The sequence below is a fragment of the Sminthopsis crassicaudata genome, chromosome 2 (assembly GCF_048593235.1).
Source record: "Sminthopsis crassicaudata isolate SCR6 chromosome 2, ASM4859323v1, whole genome shotgun sequence".
NCBI lineage: Eukaryota > Metazoa > Chordata > Mammalia > Dasyuromorphia > Dasyuridae > Sminthopsis > Sminthopsis crassicaudata.
In genome coordinates, this window is record NC_133618.1 from 338,129,365 (window position 1) to 338,150,472 (window position 21,108).

At 35.0% G+C, this 21,108-nt stretch overlaps 1 protein-coding gene across 11 annotated transcripts; it reads left to right on the forward strand.

Moving 5' to 3' along the window:
• The first annotated feature begins 493 nt into the window (after positions 1–493).
• On the forward strand, positions 494–20,543 carry CDKN3 (cyclin dependent kinase inhibitor 3). 11 transcript variants are annotated; one of them, XM_074290524.1, is made up of 8 exons: positions 494–511; positions 4,700–4,782; positions 8,559–8,614; positions 12,384–12,428; positions 13,303–13,525; positions 17,011–17,042; positions 17,864–17,967; positions 18,706–20,543. In XM_074290524.1, the coding sequence occupies exons 2-8, from the start codon at positions 4,709–4,711 to the stop codon at positions 18,790–18,792; spliced, it is 621 nt and encodes a 206-aa protein (XP_074146625.1). In that variant the 5' UTR covers positions 494–511; positions 4,700–4,708; the 3' UTR covers positions 18,793–20,543. The 11 variants fall into 11 exon arrangements, with proteins under 11 accessions (XP_074146625.1, XP_074146619.1, XP_074146621.1 ...); XM_074290518.1 differs by lacking the exon at positions 494–511 and adding an exon at positions 3,362–3,863; XM_074290520.1 differs by lacking the exon at positions 494–511 and adding an exon at positions 3,364–3,863 and having other exon boundaries at positions 17,867–17,967.
• The last annotated feature ends 565 nt before the right edge of the window (positions 20,544–21,108 follow it).

The window sequence follows — 21,108 nt, forward strand, 5'->3', positions numbered from 1 at the left end:
TGTAGTGTTAAGTGTGGGTCCATGCCTAGTTTCTGCCATACTAATTTCCAGTTTTCCCAGAAGTTTTTGTCAAATAATGAATTCTTATCCCAAAGGTTGGGATCTTTGGGTTTGTCAAACACTAGATTTGCAACCTCATTTTTATGTTTTTTTGAAACCTCACTTTCCTCAAACTAGTTCCTTAAACTAGCCTTATCAACTCTTCCCTGAGCTACTACAATATCCTATGGGATAAAGATTATTCAGGAGAAGATATTTAACAATATGGTCAAATACTGCAGAAAGATAAAAAAGAATAAGATTTGAAAAAAGGACATCATATTTAGCAATTATATCATTGGTCTGGAAATACAGTTAATGCCTATGAATTATCTAGCCAAACAAACTGTGTTACACTGATATCATGGAATATCATAATGACTAGAGAAGAGCAGTGAAAGGTATAAACTGATGCAAAGTGAAGTAAATAGAGCCATGAAAACAATTCAAGATGACAACAACAATATAAAAGGTAAGAACAACTAAATAACAATTGAAAATGAATGCTTTAATATTGCAAAAAACAAGGTGGGCTCCAAAGAAGAGATATGAGAATATATATCTCCCTTCTCTTTTGCAGAGATGGGAAGGAATCTGTGGTTGTGGAACATTACATATGTTGTATTTTTTTCTAATTTAGTTTTTCTGTTTTTTTTTTTTTTTTTTTCTTCTCTTTCCTTCCCTCCCAGGGTGAGAATGTTTAGGTAAATAAAATATCAATAAAATGTATTTCAATAAACAAAAAGACTTCCTTAATGATGAAGTCCTGGGTAAGAGGGGTTGATAGAGAAAGTCTGAAGTACTGATGAAACTATGTTATTCCCTGAGATAAGCAGGGAAGGTCACTGATAGGGATCAACTCAGTCTTGTAGTTCTACTCTCTATGGAAGTCTTGGGTAATCTTACTTCACTGTATTCAATCAGAAAGCCAAGTTATGATGTCAAACCCCAGAGGTTAAATATCCTATATAAATCTGTCTGTAGCTTATCTTTTCTGAATCCCTTTTGGGTTAGCCTGCCACAGCATTCTGCCTAGTAGCATCTTTTTTCTTTCCCTTCCCCTATGTCTCATGGTATCTTTCTCCTTGTTATAGGTAACTAAGTTTTTTAGGGTGCTAAATTTCTTTTAGGATTTAGCTTGCCAATCAACAGTATACTTGTATCTCATGGATTATTCACTTTCTCCTAATTGTGAGTTAATTGTGAGTTTCATTAGGGAATTTGTCTTCCCCCTTGTTAACTATTAAAATTTCTTTCCTTGCTAGTTTTATATATATATATATATATATATATATATATATATATATATATTTATATAACCTGTTATGGGCCAGAACTTGAAAAAAGGTGCTAAGTCAGTGGAATTTGTATGGAATAGAGAGAGATAAGGTGAAGAACTTACAAGAATGTATGAATTCTTTTTCTGTATTTTATTTTATTATTTCTGTGTTTCCTCTATGACCTGTATAATATGTGCAGGCTCATATTTACTTGAGCCTTGGCCAGCTATAAACATATTGGCTTAACCTGAGCTGATGACATTTATCGATATTTAGTCTATTAGTTTGACCACTATCTGCTTGATTAAACCTGAAGGCTTGATTTTCTGTTTCCTAGAAATCAGGAGATTTCAGGGAAACAGAAACTTTCCATTCTAATCTCTCTAAATAACAACAACCAATTAGATGCCTCCCCCTCCCCTTCTCAGTGCTCTCTTACTTGTGATGTAATTGCTTGTATAAAAGCTGTATGTCTTTACTACTTCTTTAGCCTTCCTACCACGAGCTTTCTCTTTCTTATCTGGTGATAGGATAGCTCATCCTCTGGAGGTTTTCAATAAACAACTTTTCTGCTTTTTACTAAGTGATCTCTGAGTAGTCATTTTGGGTAAGGGTCTTCTACATCCCTCACAAATTGATAAAAACAATGGTTGTTTAGCAGGGTGCTTAACAGTTCTCTAGAGGTATTTAGTACTTAACTATAATTCCATAAGATTCACACCTTTAAGAAAGCATATATAAACTAAGAGCCTCAACCAGGATTCAGTCCAGCATATTCAGAAGCCAGAAAAGGCAGTGCAGGAGATTCAGGAGCCAGAGAAGGCAGTCGGGCAGAACTAAGGAAGACAGTAAAATGAGGTTAGAAGACCATTTGCAAAAAGTTGGTAAGTGAGTAATAGATGTAGTAGGGGCAGTGGGTATAGAAAAAAATTTAAAGAAAATTTTGGCTAATATAAATATTAGAAAATATTAGAAAACTTGCACATGTTTATAGACACCAGGGAAGAAGTCAGCTAACAAGGATTGATAGAAGAGGAGATTGATTGGAGAGGAGAGGATGAAGTTATATGTAGAATGGTTGGCTTTGGTGAGAAAGGCCGTTTTATCAGCAAGCAAAGAATGAGGGAATGGTGTTGAGGATTTCTTGAGTTAGAGAGAAGGAAAAAATGACCTTTTTTTTTTTTCTCATTTAAATATCAACCAAAGTCCTATATCGTAAGGAGAGGGAGTGGGGCTTGAGGAGAGAAAAGGTTTGGCATATCCTCTGTAGAGAAGGAGGTAGAAACTCAATTAAGAAAAAGTAAAACGATGTCTTGCTGAATTGAAGATCCGTTCGACATTAGATTGCATACATTTGTAACGAACCCAATTGGCTTGGTCGGATGAATCCCTCCATTCATTGAGTAGCATGCGAGTAGACAACGAAGCAGCAGATGTTGCTCCACTGGGTTTTGGGTTTGGTAAGATGTGAATGGTGAGACTGGACAAGAGAGCAGAAAATTAGACAGCAGAAGATAGTATGGAGTTGGAGTTGACTCACTATGGGGTGAGCCTGAAAACGGAATGTAGACATTACATGGATAAATGCCTGGAAAAATACTAAAGGTGATGGAAAGTTTGAAGGTCATCCTGAGAAGAAAGATTTGGGAGTTTGGAATAGGGAGAGAATGGATAATTGAGTATGTGGTCGGAGAAAGGAATTTCAGATTTCCTAATCATGGAAATAGAAATGTGGATGATGCTAAAGTGATTCGGGGCGGAAACATCTGGAAGTGGCAGTAAAGTATTAAGTACTGTGAACCTCTCCCTGTGTTAGTTATACGGAACGGTTAGTTGGGATTGAGGGAGGGAACATGCAATTACTGGAAAGAGTGGTGGGGAGGCAGTGTTATAGAGAACAGATTTCTGTGAATGAGGGTAGATAAAAGGGAAGTTTGTTATGAATGAAGGTTGATGGAAGGGAAGCTTGTTAACTATGGAATCTAAGTTACCCAGTGGAAAGAGCAGGCTGGGCAAGGAGCGGTATTTGGCAGGACCAGATTCGATGGGAATAAGTTGGAGGAAAGGGTGGAGAGGAGTTGGTTTCCTCTTTGGCAACTATTTGCAAAACAGAGATTGAAGAAGGTTATAATGTTGGATTAGAACGTGAAGACGGACGAAATTGCTTTCAATCTATTGCGTAAGGCAAAAAACTACCCTCCCACAAGAAAAGACCCCAAGCTGCAATCGGCACTTTGACCCTCCTGGAGCATTTCATATTTAGCCAATTGGCGCTCTGGCAACAACTACTCCCGCGCGTCTTTCAAAGGCTGAGTAGGAACCAATGAGGAGTTGAAGGCTCCGCCTAATGTGAGAGTGGGGAGGTAAAATAAAGCAAGGGCGTCTGATTGGTTGCCGGGATATGCCCTTTCCCCGCCTCACAGAAGGAAGGTACCAATGAACTCTGGGAAAGTGGGAGAAGGTGGATCCTTCAAGGGAAAGGAGCTGAAACTACGTGCCAGACGTCGGGCTCCCGGCAGCCTAGCTGTGAAGGTGATGAAGGTGGTGAGTCTGGTAGCTACGGGGCGGGGATCCGGAGAAACGAACTACAAACTGCTTGGTTGATTGGCCGCTGGGGCGCTTTTCAGGTCCGGGTACCTGGTCGTGGAGTCTCTCCCTCACCCTCGGGGCCTGGGGGTAGGCAGGGGAAGGCCCTTGGCCCACCGCTCTGCCTCCGGCTTCACATCAAGCTAACTGTCGGCTCACCCCGCAGACTGCGTGACCGCGAACAGAGCCCCGGCTGTGCGGGGTATCCCTCGGATTCCCGAGGGTGCTTGCCTCTGGCGGAGAGGCGGAGGGCTAGGAAGGGGGTGGGGCTCCTTTGGTGGGTAAAAGTTGGGAGTAGGGCAGCCACTCGAGGGGCGGGGCTCGGGAGAGGGCGAAACCACTCTTCCCCGCCTCCCACCTTCAGGTTTGACGGGCTGAGATTTGACTTTTTGCTGTAGAATATCTGTTTCAAGGAATAGCCCTTTTAAAGTTATCTTTGAGAAATCCTATCCTGGAACAATTTGCAGAATCGAACTTGCTCAGCGTCAGTGAAAAGGGGGTAGGAGTTCAGGCAGCCCGAATGTCTCCACTTCTTGAGGACTCAGTTAACAGCCATTAGTGATATCTGTAGTACGATAGTGTCCTGTGAGCATCTCTGAAGATGCTCAGCTCCTTTCCTAAGTACATGCCCAGAATATCTACCGCAGATAGAGTTGTCGTCTTCTCAGTTTGTTACTTTTAAGGACATCTGAGCAATAATTTTTATGTTGGAAGCAAGCTCTTGCTACAGTGTGGTCCTTTTTTGTAAACGCTTATAACACTTAATCACTTGGTATTACTACTTTCTTTTGAAGCCCAGTACAATGCAGACGAGTGAGTTTGACTCATCAGATGAAGAGCCAGTTGAAAATGAACAGACTCCATTTCAGGTATCATGGTAAGTTGTAATACTTGATTAAAGTACAGGCTTTTGCCTCTATTTTGTTAAAAACATCATGTTAAGATTTTGACTTGTGACTTTGCCACATTGTAGAAAGAATGCAGAACATGGAATCAAGAGAGGCTTGGTTTAAATCCTGCTTCTGACCATGGGCAGTAATCATTTAACCTCTTTGAGCTTAATTTATTTATCCAAAAATTATACAATACTTGTTCTCAGGACTCTTCTGAGGATCAAATGAGAATATTTTAAATACTTTGCAATCCTTAAAAATACCAGCAAAATTATATGTACATATTTTTAATAGTTTTTATTTACCAGATATATGCATAGGTAATTTTTCAGCATTGACAATTGCCAAACCTTTTGTTCCAATTTTCCCCCTTCTTCTCCCTCCCTCCCATGGCAAGTTGACCAATACATGTTAAATATGTTAAAATATAAATCAAGTACAATATATGTATACATGTCCAAACAGTTGCTCTCCAAATAAATTATATTAAACAGTACTTTGGAAGTATATGCACTGCTTCTGAGGAAAAAAAAATCCTTCCTGTTTTATAATTTAGAAAAAATTGAAAGTTGAAGCACATAGATTTGGAGCAGAGGCAAAAAACTCTTTAATTATTCTTATCTTGGTATGCAGATGTCTTGATTATTCAGCTGTGAAAGATTTTGGCTGAAATAGAGGAACCTGAAATTTGCCAATTGATCATTACAACCTATCCCATTATGATGCTTTAATCTGGGATAGAAGCCTGGGTTTTTCAGAATTATGCCAGTTGAAATAAACTCTAGCAGATTCCAAACTATGCTGGAAAATTTAAGCAGAAGCCCAGCAATAGACTGGACTATTGCTGTTGGTGGAGCAAATACCACAGCACTACATAGGCAGGCTTGTGCTCTGCTTTGGAGAAAAATAATGTATTTTACATCAAATTCTAGCTCTTTCAGTTCATCCATATTTTATGCATTACTCAGAACCTTACAGAACCTTAACCAGAACTGGTGGTTGGCAAGGGTGAGAATTGCCAGAAAATTCTCTCTGTAGCATATGAGGTATTTATTTTTTGTGAAAGACCCTTTATGTAAAGTCGAATCACACAAGAGGCTGCTGAATGAAATGACGGAAAACTCATAATTGTACTAATTGTGTATGACAAATTATGTGTTGTAAATTTGTTGTCCAATTTTAACAGTCTTCAGTATAATAAGGCTGATCTTTTATTTCATCCTAATTCATCATTTTCCCCACATAGTACCTTTTCCTTCTTTAAGCTGCCTCCACCTTCCTCTCTCCCTACTCTATGATCTGAAGAACTCAGACTATTCTTTGATTGAAACATTTGAGGCTATTCTCTTCATTTCAGAAACACTTGATACCAACCCTCACCTTCTTTTCCCTAGTGTTTGACCCCCCCCCCAACAAACAAACAAACAAAAAATCTTTCTTGTCAAGGATTATGCATATATTTGAATTGGTTCTCTTCTTTGGGATATTGCAATCTCTTTTAGCGTCTCTTTGTATTTCAACTTTTCCCTTTTGATTGGTTCTTTCTCTGATACATTCAAACATATTCCAAATCTTGCCAGTTCTTAAAAACCCCATACTATCATCCTATATCTCTTCTCCCTTTATCAGCTACACTCTTTGAGGAGGCTGTACTCATTGTTCTTAAAAACCCAATGCTATCATCCTATGTTTCTTCTCCCTTTATCAGCTAAACTATTTGAGAAGGCTGTACTCATTGTTCTTAAAAACCTCATGCTGTCATCCTATGTGTCTTCTCCCTTTATCAGCTAAACTATTTGAGTAGGCTGTACATTTTCTCTTCTCTCCCTCTTCAACAACATTTTGCAACTTAGCTTCTAACTTCATCATTCCACTGAAACAGTCTCTAAAGTTTCTAGTGATCTCTCAGTTGCCAAAGCTAATGATCTTTTTCAGGCCTAATTCCTCTTTGACTTTTCTGTTGCATCTGACCTTGTTTGCCATCTTTTGTTTTATCCCTGATACCCTTTTTGAACTTCGGGGTTTCACACCACCACTCTGTCTCTTGTTTCTCTGAAAGCTCCTATTTGGTCTCCTTTGCTGTTTCATTATCATTATCACACTTCCTAACTGTGTATGTATGTGTGTACCTAAATTTTTCTATATCTATGTAGGTGAATCATTTTTCCTCTCAAATCCCCCCCTTCTTATAAACTTTTTTTTTATTGAAGGCACAGACATTCTTACAATCTCCCAGGTACTTATCCATGGCATTATCCTAGACTTCTTACTTTCCCTCACAAATGCCAAATCTTGCCGTTTTAATTATACAACTCTATAATCAAACCTTTGTCTCCATTTACAAAGCTTGCACCATATTTCAGGCCCCTTCACTGCCTTCTAATTGAACTTCCTGTCTAGAATAGCTTCCCTGCTGTAGCACATCCTATACATTAGTATTAAATAATTTTTCTTAAGTCTAGATCTGACCAATGCACTTTCCTACTCAGTCATTTCTTGGGGTGCCCTATTGTTTCTGAAGTAAAATGTAAACTACGGTTTAGCTTTTAAAGATCTTCATAAATTAACCCTAATCTGTCCTTTTCACACTCATCGGACATTTTCCCTCTCCAAACCAGCCACCTTTCAGGATTTTCAACATATAACACTTCATCTTCTATCTATCATTGGCTATGTATATATGCCTGGGGATTCACTCTTTCCTCAACTCTTCAGAACCTAAAAAAAGTATTTGATACATAACAAGTGCTTAATAAATGCTTTTTGTTGAACATATTTTTCGTATTAGATTTATGGAGCAAACATGCCACGTCTTGGATTTTCTTTGGATCTGTTAGCAATAAGATGACATAGATCTTTATGGTATATTGTAAAGCCTTTGTAGAGTAGCTAAGTGGTACAGTGGATAAAATGTTGAGCTTGGAGTCAGGAAACTTGAGTGAAAATCTATCCTTAAACAACTTACTAGCTGTGTGACCCTGGACAAGTCATTTAACCCTCTTTACCTCAGTTTCTTCATCTATAAAATATGAGCTGGAAAGGAAATGGTAAACTGCTGTAGTAATTTTGCCCAAAAAACTTCAAAAAGGAAACTTAAATTAAAAAAAAATTTTTTTACTAATAGCGATATGATATTGTTACAGTTAGTTCTCTATAAACATCGATCCTCTCAGACATTTTTTAGTCTCTTTGCACATTCCTTACTTCACTTGTGAAAGCACCATGGCTAGTATGGTGTGCTTTTTACCTTGTAGACAAAGATGTACAAAATGTTGATCTTCTTTTGACTTATTTTCAAATACCATCTTCAAACATCCTAACTACCTAAATATGTCCAAAGTATCCCCCTAAATCCAGGAGCTGAGAAGAGTTTGGTATATTAGATCTTCCATTTTCCCTGTGGTCTTCAGTTTTTCTTGGTAATTTGCTGTGGACAGGCTACACAGTTACTAATGATAACTGTTTGCCTATGCCCCACACACCAAGGAGAGCAGAATTTTCAGATATTAAAAATAAGTAAATTGACAACTGTTTGCTGTACATTTACATATTTTGTGTCAATTATAAATGGTATAAATTATTAAAGTCATAAGACTTATTTTTTTAAATGCTTCAAAAAGTATAAAGCACTTAATCACTCTAGAATTTGGATATGACTTACACAAGGATTATTTATATTATTATCTGGATGCTCTAACATAAAATTTTAAATTCTAAATATTTCCAACAATAACAACCAACAATTTTTATTTCTTTTTAGGCTACCCTTATCCCTTGTGAATTGTTCTCAGTTTCTAGGTTTATGTTCTCTCCCAGGTAGGTAACACTGATTTCTTTTGATACCATTAAAACAATTTTGTATTGTTAGTTAATTTCTCTTGATTATTCATCATATCAAACACTGGAAGAATTTTATATATTACAAATATGCCGTTATATAAGCATGTTTATTTTAAGGAATCTTAGTGATAGGGGTTAATGAAAAACTTTGTAAACATGTATCCTGCAGATCCTCCCCAGTTCCAGAATTACAGCTCTATAAAGTTGCAGAAGTTGATTTAAACAACAACAACAACAAAAGGCAGGAAGATGTTATCTTGATTGAATCAGGAGTACATTATGCCACATAGTACACAGGAATACAAAGTTGATATTCTTTCCAGACTGGGATGAAGACCCTGAGCAAGCCATTTGTGGTCCTTATATTTAAGAATATGGAGCTATGTTTGTCTTAACCTCAAGGAGTTTATGGAATAATAGAGAAATCTAGACAAAGTTTATGGAAATTGCCATTTATAAGGATTATTAGAGAACTCTCAGAGTTTAATAGATTATATTAGATTATTTTAACCCTGAAAAATTAGGTTTTCAAAAGATGCTCTTGGATTTTATTTTTTTAATTCAAACTACACAGAATTAAAAGAACTATAAGAAAGCCTATGACTGATATGAAAGGTAAATCTCCAGTAGAGTTGTGTTATGTTAAATGTTAATTCAACTGTAAACCAAAATATGAATCATTGCCTTCTACTGATTTCCTCTAAGCTCTTTCCATCCCTTCTTTCACAACCTTCTTTGGTATAACAGAGAACTTTGGATTTAGAGGAGATTTGGATTAGAATCCTAGATCTGCTATTTTCTATTTATGTAACTTTGGACTTCTTACAACCTAAGTTAAATTTTTAAAATTAATTTTATAATTATAACATTTTTTGACAGTACATATGTATAGGTAATTTTTTACAACATTATCCCTTGTACTCCTTCTGTTCCGAATTTTTCCCCTCTTTTCCTCTACCTCCTCCCCTAGATGGCAAGCATTCCCATACATATTAAATATGTTATAGTATATCCTAGGTACAATATATATGTGCAGAACTGAATTTTGTTGTTGTTGTTGTTGTTGTTGTTGTTGCAAAGGAAGAATTGGATTTGGAAGGTAAAAATAACCTGGGGAGAAAAACAAAAATAATGCTAACAGCTTACACTCATTTCCCAGTGTTCCTTCTCTGGGTGTAGCTGATTCTGTCCATCATTGATCAATTGGAATTGGATTAGCTTTTCTCTATATTGAAGATATCCACTTTCATCAGAATATATCTTCATATAGTATTGTTGTTGAAGTGTATAATGATCTCCTAGTTCTGCTCATTTCATTCAGCATCAGTTGATGTAAGTCTCTCCAAGCCTCTCTGTATTCATCCTGTTGGTCATTTCTTACAGAACAATAATATTCCATAACATTCATATACCATAATTTACCCAACCATTCTCCAATTGATGGGCATCCATTCATTTTCCAGTTTCTAGCCACTACAAAAAGGGCTGCCACAAACATTTTGGCACATACAAGTCCCTTTCCCTTCTTTAGTATTTCCTTGGGATATAAGCCCAGTAGTAGCACTGCTGGATCAAAGGATATGCACAGTTTGATCACTTTTTGGGCATAATTCCAGATTGCTCTCCAGAATGGTTGGATTCTTTCACAACTCCACCAACAATGCATCAGTGTCCCAGTTTTCCCACATCCCCTCAAACATTCATCATTATTTGTTCCTGTCATGTTAGCCAATCTGACAGGTGTGTAGAGGTATCTCAGAGTTGTCTTAATTTGCATTTCTCTGATCAATAGTGATTTGAACCTTACTTAAATTAGATATTAAATAAAGTTGTTAGACAATCTGATTTTTAAGATTCCTCTGAACTCTGAAACTTATGACCATTACTTTTTATGTCTCTTACTGCCTCAATACTGCCTCCTACATGGTTTTTAATTTCCTTTGGTCTTAAATCAATACATTTTCCCTTTCATGTAGATAAGTTCTCTTCAAGTTTGGGGACACAAAATCCTATCAAAAATTTTTTTTTGAGCATGATTCCCAAATGTATATGTAATTCTATACATGTTACAATAATATATTAATTGTATAGTTTATAAAATAGCTATAATAGAATGACATGAAGATGACATAATAATGAAAATATTGAAATAATAATAATTGAATAATATTGAAAATATTTGCCCAAAAAGTTTTTGCTTTTCTTAAAATATTATCAATAATGGTATTTTTGGTAAAAGCAATTGTGATTGAATAAGCTTTGTTATTTTTGAAAATTCTAATTTGAGAAGTAGAAGTATGTACCAGATATTGTGTGGTCCTGATGATAGATGAGATAGAAAGTCCCCAGGGCTCTAGGAGTTCACATTATAATGGAAAAAGTGATCTGCAAATAACTATGTACAGTAGATATACAACTGGAAAATTGGAGGTTATTTTAAAAAGAAAGGCATTAGCATTGAAGGGGAACCATGAAAAAGCCTCTTTCAGAAGTTGGGATTTGAGACTTGAAGAGAGCCAGAGAAACCAGGTGATGAGGAAAGAGAATATTGCAATTAAGGTAGACAGCTAGTGAAAAAGTTGGCATATGGAATGTCATGTTTGAGGAATAGCAGCAAGCAATGTCACTAGATTATAGAGTCCAAGGATGGGGAGAATATAGTGTAAAAAACTGGAAATGTATGAAGGGACCAGATAAGACAAACAAGATTTTAGGTTTTATCCTGGAAGTGATAGCCACTGGAATTTATTGAATTGGGATGACATGGCCATCCTATGTTTTAAAAAATAATTTTGTGAATTGGATATAAGATGGAGAGAGAAGTAGTATAAGAAGATGCTACAGTGAAGAAGGGAGGGTTTTTTCAGAGCTTCAGGTACCCAGATCAAAATTTTATCACTGGTAGAAGAAAGTAAATTGAGGTAATTTGCATGATAATAGGTAAAAGAGGAAGCAGTATTTTTGTATTGTAGGCAAACCCTGAGTTTGAATTTTACAAAGTGGGTATAATGTAGCCCAGTTTTCCTATCCTTAATTGATTAGCCCTTGAATTATATCATTGAGATTGTGGAATAATCAGTTTGGAGACAAATGATCTAACTACTGAGCATTCTGGCTCAGATTCATTAATTTTCCTGTATTCTAAGATTGCCCTCATCACCATACAAGCTTTTCTTGTTTTCTCAAGCTTCTGTCAAGCTTCCCTGAGCAAATTTCTCCAATCCTTGATTACTATCTGCTTTTTCCTTGCTGCTGTACTTCAGATTGTAAAGTACTCAAGCTCTTTCTCTCTCAGATTTGCTTTTCCTACACTTGGTAGGATCTAATAGTGCTTTGTAAACTTTAATGCACTATATGTATATGGTATTATGTTGTCTTTGCCCCAAATTCTCCCATATCTTTCCTTAGTTGCCTATTTTGAAACATCCACTGAAGTCAGTCCCATTATTCCATTCCCAAATGCCTGTATATGAAAGAGTGCTATTTCCAGCTCAAAGCTCTATGCAGTTATTTAGAGTGACATGGATCAAACCTATTGAAAGTAATCTTTTAGGCATTGTTCCCCTTCGTTAACTTTATATATATAGATAGGTAGATAGATAGGTAGACAGACAGACCTTTCAAAATGAGCAGTGCTAAATAGTTAAGATTTTATGTGTTGATTTAAGTCTTGGTTTTTAAACCAAGTTTGTCCATGATCACTGTAACTCACTTTCGTCCATTTATTTCCTTCTTCCTATTATAGGCTGTAAGTTTAAAGATGTTAGGAGAAATCTCCAAAAGGATGTGGGTAAGTGTTACCTGATATAATCCATTTCACATACAGAAGAAAAATTATAACATTGTTTTCTTATCTTTCCATAAATGATGTAGTAATTTCTTTAATGGCAGCTGTTAAGATTTTTATGAAGAATCAAATAAATTGACATTTAGGGAAGGATATATCAAAGCTAAAAAATTTTAAAACATATCAAAAATTTAACATTGTGCATGTACTCAGGCATAGTTCCTTTTATTTCATGTGCTAGTTCTTTTTATTAACATTATGTAAAACTACTCTTCATAGTAAAATGTATTAAAATAGAATAAAGAAAAAACTTTATTTTCCATGTTTTTGAACATGAACACTATTTTTCATAGACATTGTGATATAGCAGAAATGAAGAATTAAATATGAAACACAGGATATCTGTTTTAAGTTAGAAGTGTCCAGAGGTGTCTAGCTGTGGGAAGCCTGATTCAGCAAACATTATGAAACAATTACTATATGTCAGGCATTGTACAAAATACAGGGGTAGGGTGGGGTGGGGTGGGCAAAAAAAGACTAATATCTGTTTTCACACTTATGTATTCCACTTAAAACTAGTCTTTTGCTCCAGTTTGTAAACTGGTTGTCCCATACTTATAATTTTGGCTTTCCTATATCTCCCCCCACTCTCCACCCTGGTCTCCAATGTCTTCCCCACTGAGATTACCTTTCATCTACTCCTTATGTATCTGGTATATATCTAGGTACTTACTTTTTTACCATTAGAATGTGAATTCATTGAGAAGAATTTTTTGCCTTTCTTTTTCCTAATTTTAGTCATTTGGAATTTGTCTTGTCTGTCTTCCCTTTATTCAACATTTAATATTAGTCTTTTATGTTTGTGGTCTATTGGCAGAAGAACTAAAGAACTATGGCATACAAGATATATTTGTATTCTGTACCAGAGGAGAACTGTCAAAATATCGGGTACCAAACCTTTTAGACTTCTATCAGCAGCATGGAATCATCATTCACCACCATCCCATCCCAGATGGAGACACCCCTGACATAGATCGATGCTGTGGAATCCTGCAAGAGCTTGCAGTTTGTCTTGAAAATAATAGGAAAACCTTAATACAGTATGTTCTACCTTTCTTTAAACTGCTTCTGGGCAAAATAAATTTACCCTACGTCAGTCAGTAAGCATTTATTAAGTGTCTACTACTTACCAAGTACTGTTGTACTATTGTTATTTGTCCTTCATTCTGGAAGAGGACCATGACATGCAAATGGATTGAAGTGAGGGAGGGCTGTGCAAGGTCACCTGCCTCACTGTCTCCTCCAGAACTACTGGATCCAGTGGCCAGATATAGATCAGGATCAGGTGACCCTGGTTGCATTGGGGGACCTTGGCCTTTTTAAGTTCCTTTTTTTTTTTTTTTTTTTTTTTTTTTTTTTTAAATTATAGCTTTTTATTTACAAGATATATGCATGGGTAATTTTTCAGCATTGACCCTTGCAAAACCTTCTGTTCCAACTTTTTCCCTCCTTTCCCCATCCCCTCTCCCAGATGGCAAGTAGACCAATACATGTTAAATATGTTTAAGCATATTAAATACAATATATGTATCCATATCCATAGTTATTTTGCTGTACAAAAAGAATTGGACTTTGAAATAAGATAAAATTAACCTGAGAAGGAAATTAAAAATGCAAGCAGGTAAAAACAGAGGGATTGGAAATGCTATGTAGTGGTTCATTCTCATTTCCCAGAGTTCTTTCGCTGGGTGTAGCTGGTTCTACTCATTATTGAACAAATGGAACTGATTTGGTTCATCTCATTATTGAAGAGAGCCACGTCTCAGAATTGAACATCATAGTATTGTTGTTGAAGTATATAATGATCTCCTGGTCCTGCTCCTTTTTAAGTTCTTTAACTGGTCTTAGTTTCACTGTGGCAACACTCATTCAGTTATTTAGGCAACTCATCTCTCTCATCTAGTAAAAAAAAAAAAAAAAATCTAGGAGGAGGAGAACCAAATATCAGTCAGGATCCAAATAATGACCAGATGGGACTTGGTCTGGGATCTATTGTAGGCCAGATCTCATAAGCCTGTAGTTTTGATTTAAGGTTAAGTCCTTAAGAAGAAACTCCCTCTTCCCTTCCTCCTTCCTTTGTTTCCTTCCCTCTACCTGGGGTATCCTATCTATTACCTACAGATGTATTTTGCTAAGGATACAAAGAAAGACCAAAGATAGTCCCTGTTCTCATGGAGCTCACAGACTAATGAGAGAGACAAAATTTAGACAACATTTAATCTATATACAGGATTAATAGGGAAAAAAATCCACAGAAGGGAGGCACTAGAATTAAGAGAGTAAGAAGGTGAGATTTTTAGCTTTGTTTGAGACTTGAAAGAAACCAGGTAAGTTGGTAAGAAGAGTTGAGGAGGAAAGGAGTCTAAACATGAGGGACAGAGAAAATGTCTTTGTCCAGAGCTTAGAGATGGAGTGTATTTCAAGATAGAGTAAAGGACTCCATGTCATTGGATTGAAGAGTATGTGGAGTGGGAAGGGGACTAAAAGATATGAGAGACGGGAAAAGGGAGAAGAGAAATAGAGTGGTTTTTGAAGAGGCAAACCACATTTTGTATTTCATGTTAGAGGTGATAGCCATTAAAATTTATTGAATGGGAGGGATGATATGCTTTGACCTGTGCTAGGTTAAAATCCAACCAGTCGTAGTTTTCTTCTGTTTTTGAAGAGTAAAGAAAATGGGTAGATTTGCAAAAGCTTTAGAATTTCCCTTTCTTTAATCCTTCACTCTGCTTTTGACTGTAGGTGAAAATTACAAATGTGTTAAAGGATAGGGCATTCTTCATCTTTTATACACACACACACACACACACACATAAAAATAAACATCTCATCTGGCTAGCCTCATTCCAGTGACACATATTCCAAAATGATAGACTTGTAAGTTAAAAAGAAATAAACATCTCTGGCATCAAAAGAATAATACTCATGTAGTCAATGATGATAATAGCAGAAGTGTACATGACAGGATGTGATTGGTTGTTTCACTGACCCATAAGAAAAGGAATCCTCCTATTGCTTGATAATGGATCAAGCTGTAGTTCTAAAAGTCAGGAAAGTTGAGAGCTGGTAATGGGAAATAAAGAAAGGGATATGTGAGAGAGTGAATGAATGACTGACTCTTATGGTAATAAGAAATGGCAGCAGAATAGAAACTAAGTGCTACCCATCTCAGAATAGTATGTGTCACATGAAATAAACTTCATGGTAGTCCTTCAGTTCTTGACAGTGTAGTGGCAACATATGCATTAACCCTGTCTCTGGCCCATGTTATTTGAAAAGACCCAAAAGTATGTAGGACTGCATTGACAGTCTGGAGTAGTTTCATACCAACTAGGTGTGCATCCTTGGGCATGTTTGTTACTGAGTCTGGGCCTGTTTATTAAATCTACAGGTGAAAAGATGGGGGCTTTATCTCTAAAATCTTTTCCATCTCTAAGATTTCTATTATTCAGTAACGTGTTATATTTAATATGTATTGGTCTACCTGCCATCTGGGGAGGGGAGAGGGGGAAGGAGGGGAAAAGTTGGAACAGAAGGTTTTGCAATTGTCAATGCTGAAAAATTACCCATGCATATATCTTGTAAATAAAAAGCTATTAAAAACAAACAAAAACCTAATAGTACTCAGTATGCAAAATCATTTAGCTAGGCAGCCTTATCTCTCAACTCAAAACACTGCCAAATGCAATTGACCTGGCTGTGCATTACAACATAATAATGGTAGTATTAGCTGTCCTCATAAACTGGGAAACAAAACATTTTGCAAAATAAGTGTACATTCTACATTCCATCTTCATGAGGAGAAGGCAGATTACAAAACAATTAAGAGACTTAAGTTCAAGAAATTAAGAGACTTGTTCAAGAAATCAGATTCCAGGGCAGTCCTTTTCCTCTGCTCAATACCATCTCCCATTCACTACTACAACTGGAGTACAAGTAATTTGTATTCTTAATAATTAATAGTGTTTAGAATATTAAATAGTATCTTTTTAGGTCAGAACTATTTAATGTTTTTGCTTACAGTTTAGAGCTAGTAAACATCAGGCCATAATTGATCCTAAGTTCCTTTCTGACTCTAATGTTTTTACTGTGTACTGCTTCTTTTTGATCCATACCATTGGAGTCTGAAGAAGGCAGGAAAATATAACTTCCCTGTCCTGTAATCCCTATAGAATTTAGGAGTTCTATACTTTTCCACCTTGAAGACAACTTCTTATCCTGGAAAGGGCTGGTTTAGAATTTAGAATAACTGGGTCTGTCAGTAGCAACATAACTTTGGGCAAGACACAACAAATCTGGGATTTCTGAAAAGAAAGGTTTAGATTATTACTAAATTCCTTTTCAGCCCTGAAACTGTGTAAATATTGTATAAGCTGATAATTCAAGTCTTTGCTGGTATTAAAAAAATGCTAAAAAGAGCCAACCCCCCCCCCAACCCAACCTCTCCATTATCTGTCTTTACTTTAGATACAATTAAATATCACCCACAACTGGTACAAACTCCTAAATTTTATTTCCTTTTCAGTTGTTATGGAGGACTTGGGAGATCTTGTCTTGGTAAGGAAAAATTTTCTCTGTCCACATTAAATACAATTGTTTATATTGAGTAAAGTAGCCAAATTACTGTTTCTAAGCTATGTTTGATACTGTGCCAAAATAAAACCAAAACTTGGTTTAAGTCTGAAAGTACTTATTTAATTCCTGAATTTATAACACCTTCGAAGCATGGAAAATTCCATACAAACAGGCATGCACCACCATGTTTTACACTACATGCTTTGTAATATCCTTTCATATACATAAATACACACAGGAATTTGGCTGCTAGATAGAATAACAGGCTTGAAGTCACAATGAATTGGATACAAATTCTACCTTTAACAGTATGACTCTTAGAAAGACTTAGTAACATTTAACTCCCAAGTCATAGTGGGTGTGAGCTATCAAGTAGAATTCCCACATTGGGAAGTGTGGAATTCACATATCCTTCAGATATTTAAAATATACAATATATACTTCTCCATTCCTATATAGCAAAGATGTAAGCTTATTATATAAAAGATTTTTAATACAAATCTAGAAATTCTTAGTTCCTTTGGACAAAACAGAAATGTCATGAAAAAAAGCTTAAGAAACTACAAGTTTAATATATTTAATTATAAAACAATCCTTTTAAAAAGAAGTGTACATGTTAAGATGAATTAATTTGTCAAAAATCCGTTTTTCACATTTTCTAAATGGTTTCAGAATTTAAATAATAGAAACAAATAAATTCGATAACTGTTTTAACAAAGTGGTGTTACATGAAATAATCTAAATGTTCTCTATTGTATATCCAGTAACACTATTGTTTAAATTTTTGACTTATTTTAAAATAGTAGCAGCTTGCCTCCTGCTGTACTTATCTGATACAGTATCACCACAACAAGCAATTGACAGCCTTCGAGACTTAAGAGGATCTGGGGCCATACAGACCATAAAGGTAATTCTATTTTATTCTTTTTTAATATTTTAGATAGGATTATTAAAAATGTAATAGAGGCCTAATGATAATGGTGCTTTCAAAATCAGATAAGTCATATTTAAAATTAAACTTACACTTAAATATACTATTAATGTTTCAAGGAATCATAAAATTTCTCATAAAAGAATTAAAAGTAGGAAATTTTTAGTTCTTTTGCTGTTCTTCAAGGCTTCCCATTCTTGGATTGGATTATTTCTCCTTTTAGATTGTTATAAAGTACTAAGCCTTTAAAAACTTGGAGCAGTTTTTCTTTAAATGTCTTTTCTAGTTCCTAATGACCTAAAAAGATACTATTTATGTCAGTATAATAGGCGGCTTTATCAATATTTAAAAGCAATAATGATAATTACTCTGCATTTTCTAGTCTGTCTACAATTCTTTCAACAAGCTATGAGAGCCTTGTAATTGACATCATTCATCTTGGAGAGGAGCATGTCAAATTTTATTTTATTTGCTGATGAAAGCTGCTTTTTCTCCTTTCTTCAGCAAGTTCAGTAAGGTTGGGGAGGGGCCAAAAGAGCTATTAGGCTTGGATTATTTATGATAAGTATTATTTGTCTTCTGCTACCCTTCTTTGGAGATTGAGGCTACCTCTTAATACAATGTGATCTCAATTCTTGATTCCTTCTAGTAGGGTCGTTTTTTTTAACTGCCTTTGTGAAAGGTATTTCAAAGTAATAATTCTAATTTTTCCAGCAATATAACTATCTTCATGATTTCCGAGACAAACTGGCTGCACATCTGTCAACAAGAGACTCAGTGTCAAGATCTGTATCTAGATAAAGAACAATATCAATTTATCACACAAAAATAAGATCCTTTCTGAAATTTTATGTAGTCATCAGAAATTTATTAGTGTAACCAATTCAAATGAAAACATACCTGTACAGATATATTCCTAAAGTTTTTTGAGTTGTCATTTTGTGTTCTTATTTAGGGATATTTGATGCATAAAAATCTTTGTTTTATATTACTGTATGATTGTATTCAGCATCATTTAGATACTTGTCATGCTCCCTTATGTAGTGCTAATTAATAAGAATACAAACCCTGGTCCTGAGTAGAAGACTGGAAATTCCTCCTCGGTATCTTGGTTCTTGATCTTTCTTGATCCTGGTTTACTTGCTTTTAATAGTTTGTATGCTTTATGTAATAATGTCCTTTTTTCCCTCTCATCAGAATCCTGTTCACTTTTCTATTTTTGAACTTTAAAATTATATGAATATTACCTTTCTTTAAAGTTTGCTTATTGCTCATTTTAACCAACCCAGATTGAATCTCATGCATTAGATAACTAAATTAAGAAAATGTAACCGAATTCAACATTCCTTCTTAAAGCAATTTAAGTGTCCCGTTTTAAATTATGCTTCCCAAACTCTCAAATGAACTTTAGACATGGAAGACAACATAATTTTTAGTTTGTATTACATAATATTAATTGGCTATAGGTAGTAATATCATATTCTATAGGGTATTGATGTGTCTCTAAAGTATAATTTGTTTACACTGTACTTTAACATCTAGAAACTCCAAAGGAAATCAATCAAATAGTCTAACAACTAAAGCACATCTTGCTACTGGATAATTGTAGTTCTTTAGGAAGTGTCTCAAAATAATTATGTTTTCAAGAACCATAAACCACAAAACCTGTTCCATGAACAAAACTCACTACATTAATGTATTTTAATTATAAAGTTAATTCATAGTTGTACTAAGGAACATATTAAAAAATTACATATCCTATTGATATCCAAGTGAAAGTCCTAAGAACTTAAAATTATTCTCTCAAACCATATATTACCAAAAAGCAAGGGCATTTTTGAACAGTGAAAAGTACAACGGAAATTTCATTGCAGAGATTTCCTAAGGAATTACATTCTGCATTTTTAACAAAAGTACAACCTAAACTTGACAGTAAACAGCTTTGAATCTTGATTTTGTTTTCATGTAGTATAAATTATGCTGCCACTCTACTATTCAGGATAATAAATATAATGCCATTGGTTAACTATAAGCTCAACTACATACTTATTTTTATATCTGTTTCCACTTAAATGTCATTTTTATATTAACATGTAGAATCCAAACAGCAAGCAAATGTAACTTTATGTATAATAGAACGCAAGACCAGAAACTTAGCACTCCACATATTGCAAGTGTTTGGAGTTAGTGTATGATGATAGCTGGTTAACTGTAGCTGGATAACATGGAAGACACAACCAAAATGGGAGCAGGGAGAGAATAAAAAATAATCTGAAAAATTTATAATCCACAAGCCAAATAAGTAACTGCATTTTAAATATGTGGTGCCATTAACATAAACCACACAAACTACAAATACTTTGACAGTTTTTATTAAATATACAAATGCAGAATAAATTCATTGAGCTATAAGGACCAATTTTAAGTGCATTTTCTTTGGTCATATATAAAACCTTGTAAGCTTAAAACTTGATAATTTGCTTTATGTAATAATGTACTTTTTATAAAAAATATGCTAAAATAAACTATAATTTGTTTTGTCAGTCTCCAGATTTACGTCTTGTTCAAATTTATTACTTATTTGCACCATTACTTTCAGGAGAGAAGACAAGAAAATTGTAACCCAGGAAAAGTATATTATATATAAAAAAAAACTTGACAGTTTAAACTTAAAATCTCAAATGCCAATTCTGAAATACATCAAGATGCTTTCTAAATGTACATAGTTACACAGTGAATACTATTGAAACTATTACTGCTTCTGAAGTGACACCATTATTACATTGTAGGAGCACCATATAATTATTTCCCAATTCCCAACAAACCAAATGCCAGAGTTAAAATCTGGTGATTAAAGTTATATCCTTAGTCTAACTAGAACAACATCTTTTATAAGTACAGAGAAGTCACCTCAAACGGTAATAGCTGTAAAAGCAGAACCACTTTTTCTTCCATACAGATAATTCAATGGGATTTATTAACATTAAAATAGTCTTTGCACAGTATAATACTAATATTAAAGAGCTTCTTCCTAGCAAAATACTAACTAGTGTAAAAAGTTGCAAAAAATTTAAGGATGAATATATTATAATAGTGTTGGGAGAGTTATCAAGATTT

Bases quoted from the DNA above. Each gene is read 5' to 3' on its own strand.
- CDKN3 (XM_074290518.1), top strand. From the start codon at position 3,756: ATGAACTCTGGGAAAGTGGGAGAAGGTGGATCCTTCAAGGGAAAGGAG. The intron at 3,864-4,699 runs GTGAGTCTGGTA...TTTCTTTTGAAG, and splicing joins CTGTGAAGGTGATGAAGGTG to CCCAGTACAATGCAGACGAG. The intron at 13,526-17,010 runs GTATGTTCTACC...TTTCCTTTTCAG, and splicing joins AATAGGAAAACCTTAATACA to TTGTTATGGAGGACTTGGGA.